The sequence below is a fragment of the Thalassophryne amazonica genome, chromosome 13, assembly GCF_902500255.1.
Source record: "Thalassophryne amazonica chromosome 13, fThaAma1.1, whole genome shotgun sequence".
NCBI lineage: Eukaryota > Metazoa > Chordata > Actinopteri > Batrachoidiformes > Batrachoididae > Thalassophryne > Thalassophryne amazonica.
The window spans coordinates 17176535-17189750 of NC_047115.1; the positions used below are offsets into that span (position 1 = coordinate 17176535).

Genomic DNA, 13216 nt, shown 5'->3' on the forward strand with positions numbered 1-13216 from the left:
TAGGTTCAGTTCAGTGTCATGCAACCTGTCTACCTTGAATAAGACACTTTATATTGTGCAGAGTCCACCCAAATGTAAATGGGCACCGGCCTTGGCTGGAAAACTAACCTGTGATGGACAGGCATCCCATCCAGGGGGAATCGTAGACCGTATAGCCATGTACATAAGTATTTTTGACAATGACACAATTTTTGTAGTTTTGTTTCTGTACATCACCTGAATGGAGTTCACATTAAACAATAAAGATGTGATTATAGTGTAGCCTTTTACTGTTAATTCAAGAGGTTACACAAAACTATTGCATGAACCATTGAGGAATTGCAACCATATTTATACACAGTCCCTCCATTTTCAGAGCACATAAGTATGCAATTGGACAAAATAAATATAACGATTATTGTGAATACAAATTATTTTAGCAGCTAGTTTTACATACAGAAGTCAGGAGATGGATACATTAACATTTCCAAGTCACTGAATATATCTTGAACCCATTATGAAATACAGACAGTTTGGTAATGTATGGGTAATCTCCCTGAAGTAGGCACTTCTCAAAATGACAACTAGGGAAGACACTAAGACATGACAATGCTGAAGGAGTTACAGGCTTCTATATCTACAGTGCATCCAGAAAGTATTCACAGTGCTTCACTTATTCCACTTTTTGTTATGTCACAGCCTAATTCCAAAATGGATGAAATTCATTTTTTCCTCCTTAAAATTCTATATACAATAGTCCATAATAACAATGTGAAAAAAAGTTTGTTTTTTTTTTTAGATTTTTGCAAATTTATTAAACATAAAAAAATAAACCTAAGAAATTACATGTACATAAGTATTCACAATCTTTGCCATGAATCTCAAAGTTGAGCACTGATCATCCTTGAGATGTTTCTACAGTTTAACTGTAGTCCACCTGGGGTAAATTCAGTTGGTTGGACATGATTTGGAAAGACACACATCTGTCTACATATCCAGTATGATTTCAGAAACTGTGCTGAGTGTAACTTGTGTCTTGTGACATCAGTTACACAGTTCTTAGTGGAGTGGAACAGAGAAATATGTGAAAGTTCAGCAACAGTTTGTCATAAGACACTTGTCATAGGTCAGAATGCCAGCTTTTATTAAATGTGCCCAGGTCTCGATTAAAAACTCGAGGTGATCGGGATTTGTCGGTGGCTGCGCCTAAACTTTGGAACAGTTTGCCTTTGCACATCAGAGCTGCTCCATCTCTAGAGTCTTTTAAATATGTTCTTAAGACCCATTTTTATGCTTTGGCTTTTAATACAATTTAAGCTGTGTGTGTCTGGTCTTATGTGTTTTTGTATATTTTGGAATTTTAATGCTCTGTTTTTTGTGGTATTTATTTCCAAGTCATAAATATGTTTGTAAGTACAAATTGTTATTTTGAGTCATAACTATCATGTTAAATAAACAAAAATTAGGTCATAATTATGAAATTTATATTTAGGTTTTTGTAGCTCAGAGTAATGAATTATTAAGTCAGTTATTCAGTCAAAACTTTACCTTTCTAAACCATATTCAAATTAAGGTTGCTTATCCCAGTGGTCAAAGGGCACGAGGCAGAATTCACCCTGGACAGGCTGCGAGTCTATCACAGGGCCAAAATATGAAACTAAATTTATGATTTCTAAAGTCATAATTATTAGTTACTAAGTCAAAATGACTACTTTCTTCTGTGTCACAATTATGAGACACTAAAGTCACAATTTTAAGTTTGAAGTCATATTCCTGATATACAATGAAATTATGACTTTCTGGGTCATAATTACAAAATATTAAGTAAATCTTTGACTTTAAGTCAACTATGAGATACTAAATTGAAATTACAATTTTGTAAAACATTACAAGATGAAAAACTCAAAATTTTACTTTACAGATCATAACTTTGTTTGAGGTTTGTAAGTCATAATAAATGGAAATGATGATTTCCTAAGATAAAAAGTTAGTATTTTGACTTTCTAAGTTATAATCAAGAGAGCAAGTCTTGATTTAAGAATTTTTGCCTTTTTATATCTACTAGTTCTGATTTTGAAAGTCAGATTTTCAACTCTATCCATAACTGTGACTGGGCATTTTAAATTTTGAGATTAAGTTGATTTATAATTTTAAATTTTGAATTTCATAATTAGGATTTAGAAAGTCACATTTTCACTATGTCATACAACGACTTAGAAAATAAAATTTTCACCTTTTTATTATCTGGGTAATTTTTAAAATAAAATTACTAATTTTATTTTTACCTTTATATTTTAGCAGTGCCTTACATAAAGCAAAATTAACTTGTTTCAAATTATGTCCAACAATGAGGTCTAGAATTATGATAAATAACAGTACTTTATCTGGATGCTTTTTAAAAAGTTATTACAAAAAAGTGAACAAAATTGTCAGGAGTGTAACACAATTTACAATCATGATTATTATTCATGCACAACCGATGCTTTCTACCTTCTTTCAGGAGTTGTGGTGAGGTCTGCTATTAAACAAGAAAAATTATAATTATTTTTATAATCATAAATTATTATAATTATATAACTATAACATATAATTATATTAATCTTCAGATATTCAGATGTGATATTTTAAATATATCAGGATTGTAATGCCATAAGCTTTTTAAATGTTACACTCTTGACAATTTTTTTTAATAACTTTTTTAAGCTTTGAGCTAAAATATTGTTATTAACTATAATTGTGGACTTCATTATTGGACATCATTTGAAACAAGTTAGCTTCTCATTATGGAAGTGAATGTTAAAAGTATTAAGTGAAAAAAATAAAATTCTCCTTTTTTTAATTACCAGGCTCATAACTTCGGCTGTGTTTGTATTGTTTCAGCGGTATTCTATTATTTTCAGTTTCCACAAATTTAAACGTGGAGAAATGAAATAAATTATTCAATCTGGCCACTTTTTCACTTCAACGATCCCGCCAGTGGGAGGCGCACGCGTACAAAAAAGCCCGGTTGAGGAAAAAATATAAATAAATAATAGCGGAGCGAGTTCCCGGATGTACAGTACTGCACCTCCCCCTCGCCACCGCCTGCTTGTCAAATCGAGCTTCCTCCTCCTCCGCTTTACTGTCCCCTCCCAGCGGGTCTCCCTCCCTGTGCCACTGCGGTGAAAGCCTCCTCGCTAAAGGAGAGATAGAGCCTGAAGCTGGGCGGAAAGACCGGACGGAGCGTCGGAGAGCAGCGATACAAACCAAACAAACAAGCTAACCCCTGTTCGTTCTGCTCCTGAGCTCGGCGGCCTACAGACTCCCTCCCCCGTCGTTCCTCCTCTCCTTTCTCACCGCCTGGATTTCATCATCCGACCTGCACGATGGTAAGACTCGCGTTTTGTCGCCCCGCTGCCTGGTGCACACGGCAGCGGGCAGGCCTGAGCGCTAAAGTGGCGTCGAGCACACGGCGCGAGTGCGCGGGGAGGCGGAAACGCTTTTGTGCGCCTCCTCTCCGGCTCCCCGTGTGCAGCAGCCTGGAGCTGACAGCAGCCTGAAGCCTGTGGGCCACATATGTATTCTCCCGCACTCCTATTAGCAGCGAGGCCTGTGCAAATTAAGGTTTGGTTTTGTTTTGTTTTGTTTTTTGGGGGTGTGTGGGGGGGTATGTGTGTGTATGCGCGAGCACGCGTGTGTGTGCACACAGGCCTGGAACTAATTTTGGCATATTTCTTTTACACACCAGGAAGCAAAATATAGCGTGCTCGTGTTATGTCTCGGCCTGTGCCAGACTAACCAAGAAAATTATATTCATTTAAATTGGTGGTGGTGGTGGTGATCTTATTTACTTATTTATTTATTCTCCCTGTGTTGATGTTTGCTCTGTGAAAGAGGCCAAAGCTACATTTGTATCCATTTGTGAAGGTTCTCAGCTCCTGCTGTCACAACTATGTGGTCAGTGGACCATATAATAAGGTGAGTTGCCTAGTAACCGTTAGACATCCATGATGTGACCAATCGGAGTAGACCTGACCTGACTGGGAAGCAGCTTCCAGGTCCAGATCCAAACCCCATCCCCTCTTTGTGGGAGGGGAATTGCTCACCTTGACTAGTGTAGTGCATGTGCAAACCAAAAATTGCTGGAGAAGGGGTGTGTATTTTTGGAGCTGAGTGTTGTACCCTCTTGGGGTGATGGCACCCTCATCCCCACAAAAGGCCTTCAGATGTCATGAGCGCTTGGGTAGAAACACCCCTTCTCAAAAATAGCCATCTATCTGTCATAGCCAGGTGATGCGTAGGCATCCCCTTGGCCTTCTCCAGCCACTGGGACCTTTAACTCTCAGGCACCTGTGTGCCGGATCAAGCGCAAAGAAATGTGCCACACAGCCAAAATGTCAAAGCAATGCTCCCTCATAATGCAAGTGATACTTCTCATCTTAGTCTCCATAAGTAAGTAGCCTCTTGTTTGACCCAGTCATTCCAGCAGTACCCAAGGCTACCTTAACCCAGACCCTTATTCTAATACTAACCCAAAACTATTGAACTTAAAATAATTTGCCAGGTTGCTAGGCATTGGAGACTGGTTTACAGCCTTGTTCCGATCCCAGAAGTGCTCCCAGAAATGGCATTCAGACTTGGGAGTTAAAAGAAAAACAAATGCACAAACATATTCATCTCTAAAGCCTGTAGTTTGAAACCTTGTTTATACCTTGGAAACCCTTAAACGGTCTGGGAGGGTGTCCGTAATGAGTCGGGATATTGAGCCATTGTGCTGTGGTGTTCTTGTAACATTGGCAGTTTTTTTCATGATGTTACAAATTGTTTTTTTTTTTTGTTTGTTTTTTTGCCCATGGTCAGTGTCACATGAGTCTCTGGCTATGCTGTATTCAGACCCAGATCATCGTTGAGGTTTTGTTTGTTGGAGCAATTATTTGAGTAAGAGTTGGTGTTAAAGTGGGCGGAAACCACGTTTCTTTTATAAAGTGGAGTTCCATTGTCTCTTAGTGGGTATCCTGGTGCAACATGGCTGGCATACGGCTAACGTACTTTGATCATCACTTGCATTTTAGTTGAGTCTGTGGCGTCACGTTATACGATGGGCAGGCTGCAGTTGTCTTTGCACACATCACGTGGAGCAAGTGTGGTGCATTGTGTCATTAAACCATGCAGTAAATTGCATTCTTGGGCAGTCTTGATCTTTAAATGGCCAGTTTGTTACTGGTATAGACTGTGGTCTTCCAAGACAAATATCTGTAAAATAGAGAATGGAGGATCAGGGGTGTCGTTAGCATATCTACGTCTGATCCTGATTACTTTTGTTACTGTGCCCACGTGTCCTTTTGCTAGACATTTTGCTAAGGTTGGATGATATGGTGAGAAAATGTATATCAGTGTTTCACCTACAGTATCATAGGCCTGGCATCTCGCCAGGCCAACAAGAACCCCCACCAGGCCAGAATTATTGGCTTTAACGTCAGTCGACGATATTGCCAAATATCCATTCATTTGGATGTCAATAATCATTTCAGCACATGTGCAGCACTTTGATTCTTGTACTCACATACAGTCTTCTGTGGAAAAACTGTTATTTTTATAGTGCTCTGACAACATGCTGATTGGCTTATTTTTATTTTTTTATCTTCCCAGCGGTCAGAGCGCAGTGCAATGTGTAAAAACTCCCTCTGCTGTCCGCATCAGTTAAAGTTGGCAGTCAGAGCTTTCAACAGTCTTCAGTGCGACACACCCAGTGAACCAGTCTGCACTCCTTGACACACCCACACAGCCTGAGGAAAAAACAGGCGAGAGACGCCCCCATTCAAAAGGGTGATAGGGGTGCAGCTAGCTGCATCTCCTTACCGTTGAAAGGAAAAGAGCATTTTCTTAAAGCCTGCATCACCTCAGTATTCTGTTACTTATTTATTTATTTAATTAATTAATTTAAATGATCTGTTTCTGTGATGGGGGTTAGCACTGTTTCCTTAATTCAGTTTATTTTATTCGTATAGCGCCAAATCTCAACAATTCTGCCACAAGGCGATTCACATGAGTAAGGTTTAACCTTACTAACTCCCCCTGAGCAAGCACACAGGTGACAGTAGCTACGTTTACATGGACACTTTATTTCTGATCTGATTGAATTCTATCCGATTGGTGGATCAGATTGTGTTGTTTACATGAACGTGCCCTAAAGTGATCCGCTTGCTGTGCGTGTTTACATGCGCCGTGGTTACGATCCGATTCAGTCAGTAGAGCAATCCCATAATGCTTTGCGTTGTGACGTCTGCCGTTTGTGACATACGCAAATGAGTTGTACCCGGAAGCCCGCCCGTATAAACAGTGGATTTGTTAGCCGGCGTAATCAAGATTACTGTTATTTTTTTGCGCGTTTTTTTTTAAACTGCAGCATCAGAGGAACATGCTTCTTCTTCAGGACTTGTTCAGAAAGAAACAAGCACGACGGAATGTGTTTTTACGTGATGTATAACGGAAAGCCGTAATGAAAACACCGACGGATTAAACAGCTGATTTACGAGCCAAATGAAAAAGACGCCTTGGAGATCAGATGGAGCTTTGAGGAAACGCATCATATTCCTCAAATAACTGACGGGACTCACAGACACATGCAGGTAGGTTACTTCTGAATGTCTGTCGTTTTCATTGACCCACAATCAATAACGTCACAGCTACCACTTTTATGACTTCTGCTAACTTTTTTTTCTGTGGCTTTTAGGTAGAATCCGCTATGAAATCTCACAAAACTTATTTTAAACAATGAACTTTTGCAAAATATGACAATAAATCAGTTTCATGAAAAAATGAAACAAACCTTGTGTGTGAGGCCTTTTTACATTTCCTACTTACTTTACTCAACTAAAACAAGTTATTTGCTTTGAGATTTTGCAACATCAGTTGCAAAATGCCTGGAAAAGCCCAAGATTCCAATGTTTTGTGCCATTCAGACCTTTGAGAGCTCAACAACTGCCAAATACCTTTCAAACTTAAGAGGGGAAAAAAGTCATATCCGCTACACCCTGTGCTTTGTTCGCCTGATTTATTCTTAAGAATATGACTCATTAAGCATCAGAATTTTAAAATACATAACCATTTTCTGTTTTAGGGTGTGAAAAACACTGAGGGCGAAGACGTACGGCTACAAATCATTGGTGACCCTGCAGATCCACTCCTCGACTTGTTGCTGAAAAGCTGCATAAATTCTACACATCTGAACCCAGAGGAGAAATTTGTTAATGTGAACCTCAGCTCACTCTGTAACAGTAGAAAACACTTTAGGGATTTTGAAGTCGAGGTGGAGGGTGCTACTGAAGACAAGAGATTTTCACTTCACCTTTACACCAGCTGTGATAGCAACCTGCTGTGCACTGCCTAATTTCTGTCAAAATGAGAGAAACAACGCAAGCAACAACTGGTTGGAGAACGCTGGTCACTTTGATGGCATCTTTCCTCAGCCTGGACCACAAGTCTCGATGCAGAGTCATTCCAGTGGGAGCAGGACAACGATGGCATTGAAGGAGTACATGTTCAATCACTTCCCTCTCCGAAATGGTCATCTCCATAAAAAAAAAAAATCTGACAAACACATATATAAAATAATAACCTGGCAGCACCACAACAATTTGGTTAAAAATAAAATATAGTGCTAAAAACGTTTAATCACTTACATCAGAGCTTGGCATTACTTCTTCAACTGGCATTACTGTGATGTCAGATCATAAAACCAAACCCTAAAGGCAGCTCTTTGTGAGCAAAATAACATACTATCAGGAAAAATTTGAAGAAACTAAACATCAGGGCCAGTTTCTTATATTCAGTTTCTACATGTTGTGTAAGCTGTAATCAATGTTTCCACTGTTATTTTGATTATTCTGCGTGTGCTGAAGTGGCAGGTGGTAACTTGGGTTGGGTGGTCAGGTGGCTTGCTGTGATTGGTGATGAAACAGTGGACTTAGTAGAGGACCAAGGTGAGATGTTTGCACATCATTTAGGAGAGATTAACTCACCTGTTCCGGACTAATATGACCCCAATGAACAACTTGAGATATGTGCCAAAATCTCTATCCAGGACAAACAGCCCAAAATGCCCACACCCTTTTTCATCCCAAGTGTTACTTCAAATACAGATGTATTTTCTAAACAGCAGCAGCTAGAGATTTTCCAAGGTGTTGAACCTATTTTCCAAATATGAAATTTTTGTTTTCAGTCCTGTTATCAATGGAATATGCATTTAAAGTGGAAAATACAAAACAAACCTTGTGTCTTTGGCAAACAGCAGTATCTAGAGGTCTTAAATGTTTTAAAGATTATCAGGGAACATCCACAACAGAAAGTTTAAGATACTAAATATGTGGCGATTCCAGACTGTATGTAGGTCGTTTGACCTAATGTTTTTTTTCTTAAAATATAAAAATGAGAAATTTTACACTCTTCTATGGCCCTTCTAAACATGTACTGGTCATTCTGAGCATACCGAGTACCTTGGAAAACCTGCAGCTGCTGCAGTTTAGAAAATCCAGCTGTATTTGAAGTAACACTTAGGACGAGTGGTCATTTTCGGGCTGTTACATGCTTGTCTCAGCGAGGTCCCAGACTAACTTTGTTCATGTAAATGTGGAGCTGATGAGTAGGATTGAGAAAGGAGAGCCTGAAGACCATCAAACCATTGCCCTATAATGCTTTCAGTTGAGCGGGTACTTTCTTCCATAAACCTGGAAAGAAGCCTCTCTTCTCTTTCCAGATTCCTCTCATACTGCTGTTGCATGTTGTCCAGGAAAGATCTCTGCTGGGCTGATCGATCACCCAGGAGCATGGCATCACCAGATGATGGCTTTCGAGCTAGAAAGAATATAATTTCAGTTAGCGAAGAAAAAGAGGGTTTATGTTTTTCTCTTTGTGAATCTCTGTCATACCAAAGAATCATCCTGCTTCTATATTCAAATATGTTGTAACTCGTCCACATTTCTTTTGACTTCACAAAGCTCAAAACAGGAAAACAAAATTGAAATGAAAATATGTTTGTGTCTCAACTGTCTAAAGGATATTAACTGTCATATTCTGCTGGAAGTTTGTAATATTACCATTTCTAAAAAATAAAGCACTCCAAATAAATAAATAAATATGCAGTGACTTGAACATTATTTTTTTCAACAAGCTCTACAGGAAATTTCAGTAACTCACTGCGGTCTTATTTTGCAGCATATTACTCTTTTAAAAAAAAAAACTCACTTTTTTGTCTGGAGCCTCCTCTGTGTGGTCTTCAGGTTGTGTTAAGCTGCTGTCATCAATCTCCTCCGACGTGCTGTTTACATCATCATCAACAGCATCATTGTATATAAGAACAGAAATTAACGCGATGCACTAAAGTGAACGAGGATAAAGAGTGTCGGTTAACTCGATGATCAGACTGTGTTCATGCACTTTACTCTGCGAATAAACTTATGAGATAACATGAATCCCCAACATTAACTTGAACTAAAGCCACACATTTGGCTCAAAGTACGTCTTGGGGAAAAAAGAAAAAAGGAATGTTGAGTTAGCGTGATTTTATCAGGACTTACCTCCAGACTTTCCGGTGTCTCGGGTGAACTTTCCTCCGGTGGAAAACCGACTTCTACTCCAGTGTGCTCCTTGGAGAGGGTCGACCTCCGATTATTATCCATTAATTCATAATAAGTGAAGCTGGTTGGAGCTGCGCCGCTTGTTGCTTCCCAGCGGTTTTTAATTTGCTCTACTGACCTACTGACTCCGGACACAAGAAGTCTGTGCTGCCAACCTACGTCCGTCAAACTTTTCCACTTATTATAAATTCTTTTAAAACGTTGAGGAGTGTTGGCTCTTGTAAAGTCCAGCTCTGTTTTTTCTGTCGCCATTTCCGCGAACACAGAGCAGGAAGCGTCACGTGGTGATGTGACGTAACAGACATGCGCAGTAAGGCTCCTCACAGGCGGACAATCCGACGTGCCGTTTACATGGAACGCGATCGGGTTAAAAACAGGGTTACGCCACCTCCTCTAACGCAATCATAATTTCGATCGGATTGGGCTATTTCAATCAGATTACTTTTGGTCCATGTAAACGCAGCTAGTGTTAAGGAAAAAGTCCCTGTGGTATTCTTCAGCAAGAAGGTCCCAGGTTTGTTTCTAAGCTGGTTGTGGAGTTTGCATGGTCTCCTTGTGTTTGCGTGCATTCCCGCTGTGGGTTCTGGGTTCTTCCGACTTCCAAACACATGCAAGTTAGGTGCATTGATGACTAAATTGACCGCAAGTGTGTGTGTGTGTGTCAGCCCTGCAATGGACTGGCTGGCTGTCCAGGGTGTACCCCACCACCCCACCCTCTTAACTCGATCCTTCACTCAAATAAGCGGGTTTAGAAAATGGATGGATGTGTGTGGGACACCTGGGCCCGGTTTCATAAAGCAGTCTAATCCTTTAGTCTATTAAACTTACTTATTGTCTACAGTTAGTCGCCCAACATTATCCATCTAGTCTGCATTTCACATCGATGGGTAAACTTATAGATTAGCCATCTTAAGTTAATTGATGAGTTTTGTGGTCATAATAGCCTCGCGAGTGCAATTGCTATTGCTTCCAATGCGCAACAGTTTTGTTTACTCCCAGGTTGGACGTTGTCATGAACTATCCAGCCTTTGTTTCGATAACTGGCTTTATTAACATTTATGGATACATCAGTATTGTCAACCATCCCACATTGGGCGGGACAGTTCTGGTATTTACCCTCATGTGCTGCATGAGTGTGTGTGCTAGGGCTGCTCAATTATGGAAAAAAATCAGTATCACGATTATTTAGGTAAATACTGAAATCATGATTATTCAAACGATTATTTTTTTTTTTAGTTACACAATACATTTATTCAGCATTTCTCACTCTAAAAAAAAATTGTTATAGACAATGTGCGCAAAACCTCCAAATTGAAAATGTACTGTACCTTACCTGTATAAAACAAAATGAATAAAATAAATATTAAAAATATCATATTATATATTATTTTTCTGTTTTCCTCTCCCTTCCCTGTTGTCACTGACCAGTTGTTCAGTGTCTTTGGGCATCTCCCTGACTTGTGCTACTAGGACATAGTGCGGCTGCATTGTTTTTGTTTCAATTTATGTTCATTAGTTTGTGTTTTTGTCGTCATTCCCTTGACCACTTCTCCTTATCTCCTTTTGGAGAAATTTATCCGTTCATTTATTGTTAAAATATAAAATGAAACAGCTTTTTTAAAAATAATAAAATAGTTGCTGTTGAAAGAGCCTTTTATTTAGAAGCAGGTGATGTTCTGGTGGATTCTCGGGACCAGATGAAGGTCTTTTCTGCAGCTTTGAACTCTGGTGGTGTTGCTGAAGACACTTTTGTCCTATTTTGAAGAGCAGAGATGTTTTCTTTCAACTGGACGTGGTGTTCAGCTCATCAATGGAAGATGGTTTGTCTGCACAGCAAATGTTCCTGATTAGGACAAATAAAAATATTTCTTTAAATATAAAGAAACACTAAACAGTTTATATATTAAAAAAAAGGAAAAAAAATGGGAAAAAAACGCCTGAAAAAATAAGTTATTTAAAGTTAAGCTTTTGTGGTGTCTGAAAAAAGCTGTAGCTTTATTTGGTAAAAATAAAAGACTGAACATTTACAAATTAAAGCGTTCACACAGATCAACTGTGCTAAAAGGCTAAGCTAATGTTAACCGATCATTAAACCTTCACAGCAGTTCAGTAAACGTCACGTTTTATTTTTACATTATTCTCACCTCGATAAAGCTGCAGAACTAAACTCCTTCGGGCAAACCGGGACTTCGCATATATCCAAAAAGTGGGAGATTTCGGACTGAGTGGGTTTGCGCCATCACCCCGGCTACCTGCCTCACTCTGCCCAGGAATGATGCCTGAAGGCCGGCTTCTCCGTGTGGATTGGCTCGCTGTCGCGGTTCCATCGATATCCCACCAAGTCGTCAGTCCTCCTCGGTCGGCGTCACTCCGAAAAGTAGCTGAAAAAAAGCTTCTCCCAGCAGGGTGATGAGAGAATCGTTCTGCTGTTTTTTTTAAAGCTTTTTTGTGGTTCAGGCGACGCAAATTCAAGAAGGCGATCGCTGAACTTTTTTTTTGGGTTGTGGATATAGCCAGAGTGTGACGTAGCAATCCCACCCCCTTGCCGCTTCCGAAGCGACGCGTCTGACGTCATGCGTCTTGGGACACGTTGACAGATTGGCCTGATGAAAGGCCCTTAAATCGTTTCACTCGATTATACGAGTTTGGAGATCGTTTGATACAAATATCGATATCGCGATCGAAATTCGGTTAATTGCACAGCCCTAGTGTATGCCAGATGCCCATTAGTCCCGCAGTTGTGTGGGTCCGGGCATGCCCCCAGAGCCCCATACACAGTTACGCTTTGCACCCTTGGCGCTCGCAGCCATGTGTGGTTGTCCCAGATTGGTAAATTCAGATGTTGGCAGCAGGGCTTTGAACCAGATTTTTTTTTCTCCAATTGGTTCATTCCGAACAGAAACTGAATTTTAACGTTTCCAGTTTTGGGTTCCAGCATTAAATAGATGTTCCCAAACCGGTTAGAACAAAAAAATTTTGTTCCCGGAATGGTTAATTACATTCCATCAGCTGTTTAACAAATGGCTATAAAATTATGCCTCTGTCTCATCCAGCTTAAGCCAGATGTAGGCAAATTCTATTACAACCTTCAGTAAATTAGACAAGAAATAATTCAAAACAATTATTATTTCAAATGTGGTGTTTATTGTTAACCGAATGATTAACACAAACGTCGACATTATAATGTCACGTGGCTATGCCACTCGGTGGGCAACCACAAAATCCTTCAGCCCATTCAGTCATCAGGTCATTTCTTTAAATTCTTAGGCATTTGCTACACCAACTTAAAACCTGGTCGTGACCATTCACAGTAGGGTTAGTAGGAAAGGAGGGGAAAAAAACCAGGCCCATGCTATAGTACCCATTAAAAATTAACCAATAAAGATGGAAGTGGAAGTGGGTTAGCTTACATTCCAAACTTTTTATTCAAGCGGATGAAAAGGATATCCTCCAGAATTTTGTCATTCTGGGACGACCTAAGCGGAGAAAGAATAAACTTCAAAGATGAAAATGCACGCTCCACGCTGACTTGGGTCACGGGGAGCGCTATGACAGATGTTGCGAGTTTGTGCATATCTGCTTTTGAAGCGGCCATGGATGCCCAGTAACGAAGGACGTTCTCA

General features: G+C 39.7%; 1 protein-coding gene and 1 long non-coding RNA gene across 2 annotated transcripts in view; both read left to right on the forward strand.

Annotated features, from left to right (window-relative positions):
* Positions 1-3058: 3058 nt before the first annotated feature.
* The window catches only part of LOC117522794 (calcineurin subunit B type 1), a 93922-nt gene continuing 83764 nt past the window's right edge, over positions 3059-13216 (forward strand). Inside the window, exon 1 of the mRNA XM_034184187.1 lies at positions 3059-3347. Coding sequence (XP_034040078.1) covers positions 3345-3347 — 3 coding nt within the window. The 5' untranslated portion in view covers positions 3059-3344. The remainder of the gene's footprint in view (positions 3348-13216) is intronic.
* LOC117522796 lies at positions 6462-7606 on the forward strand. The gene is made up of 2 exons (XR_004564333.1): positions 6462-6587; positions 7079-7606. It is a non-coding gene; the product is annotated as an uncharacterized LOC117522796 (long non-coding RNA).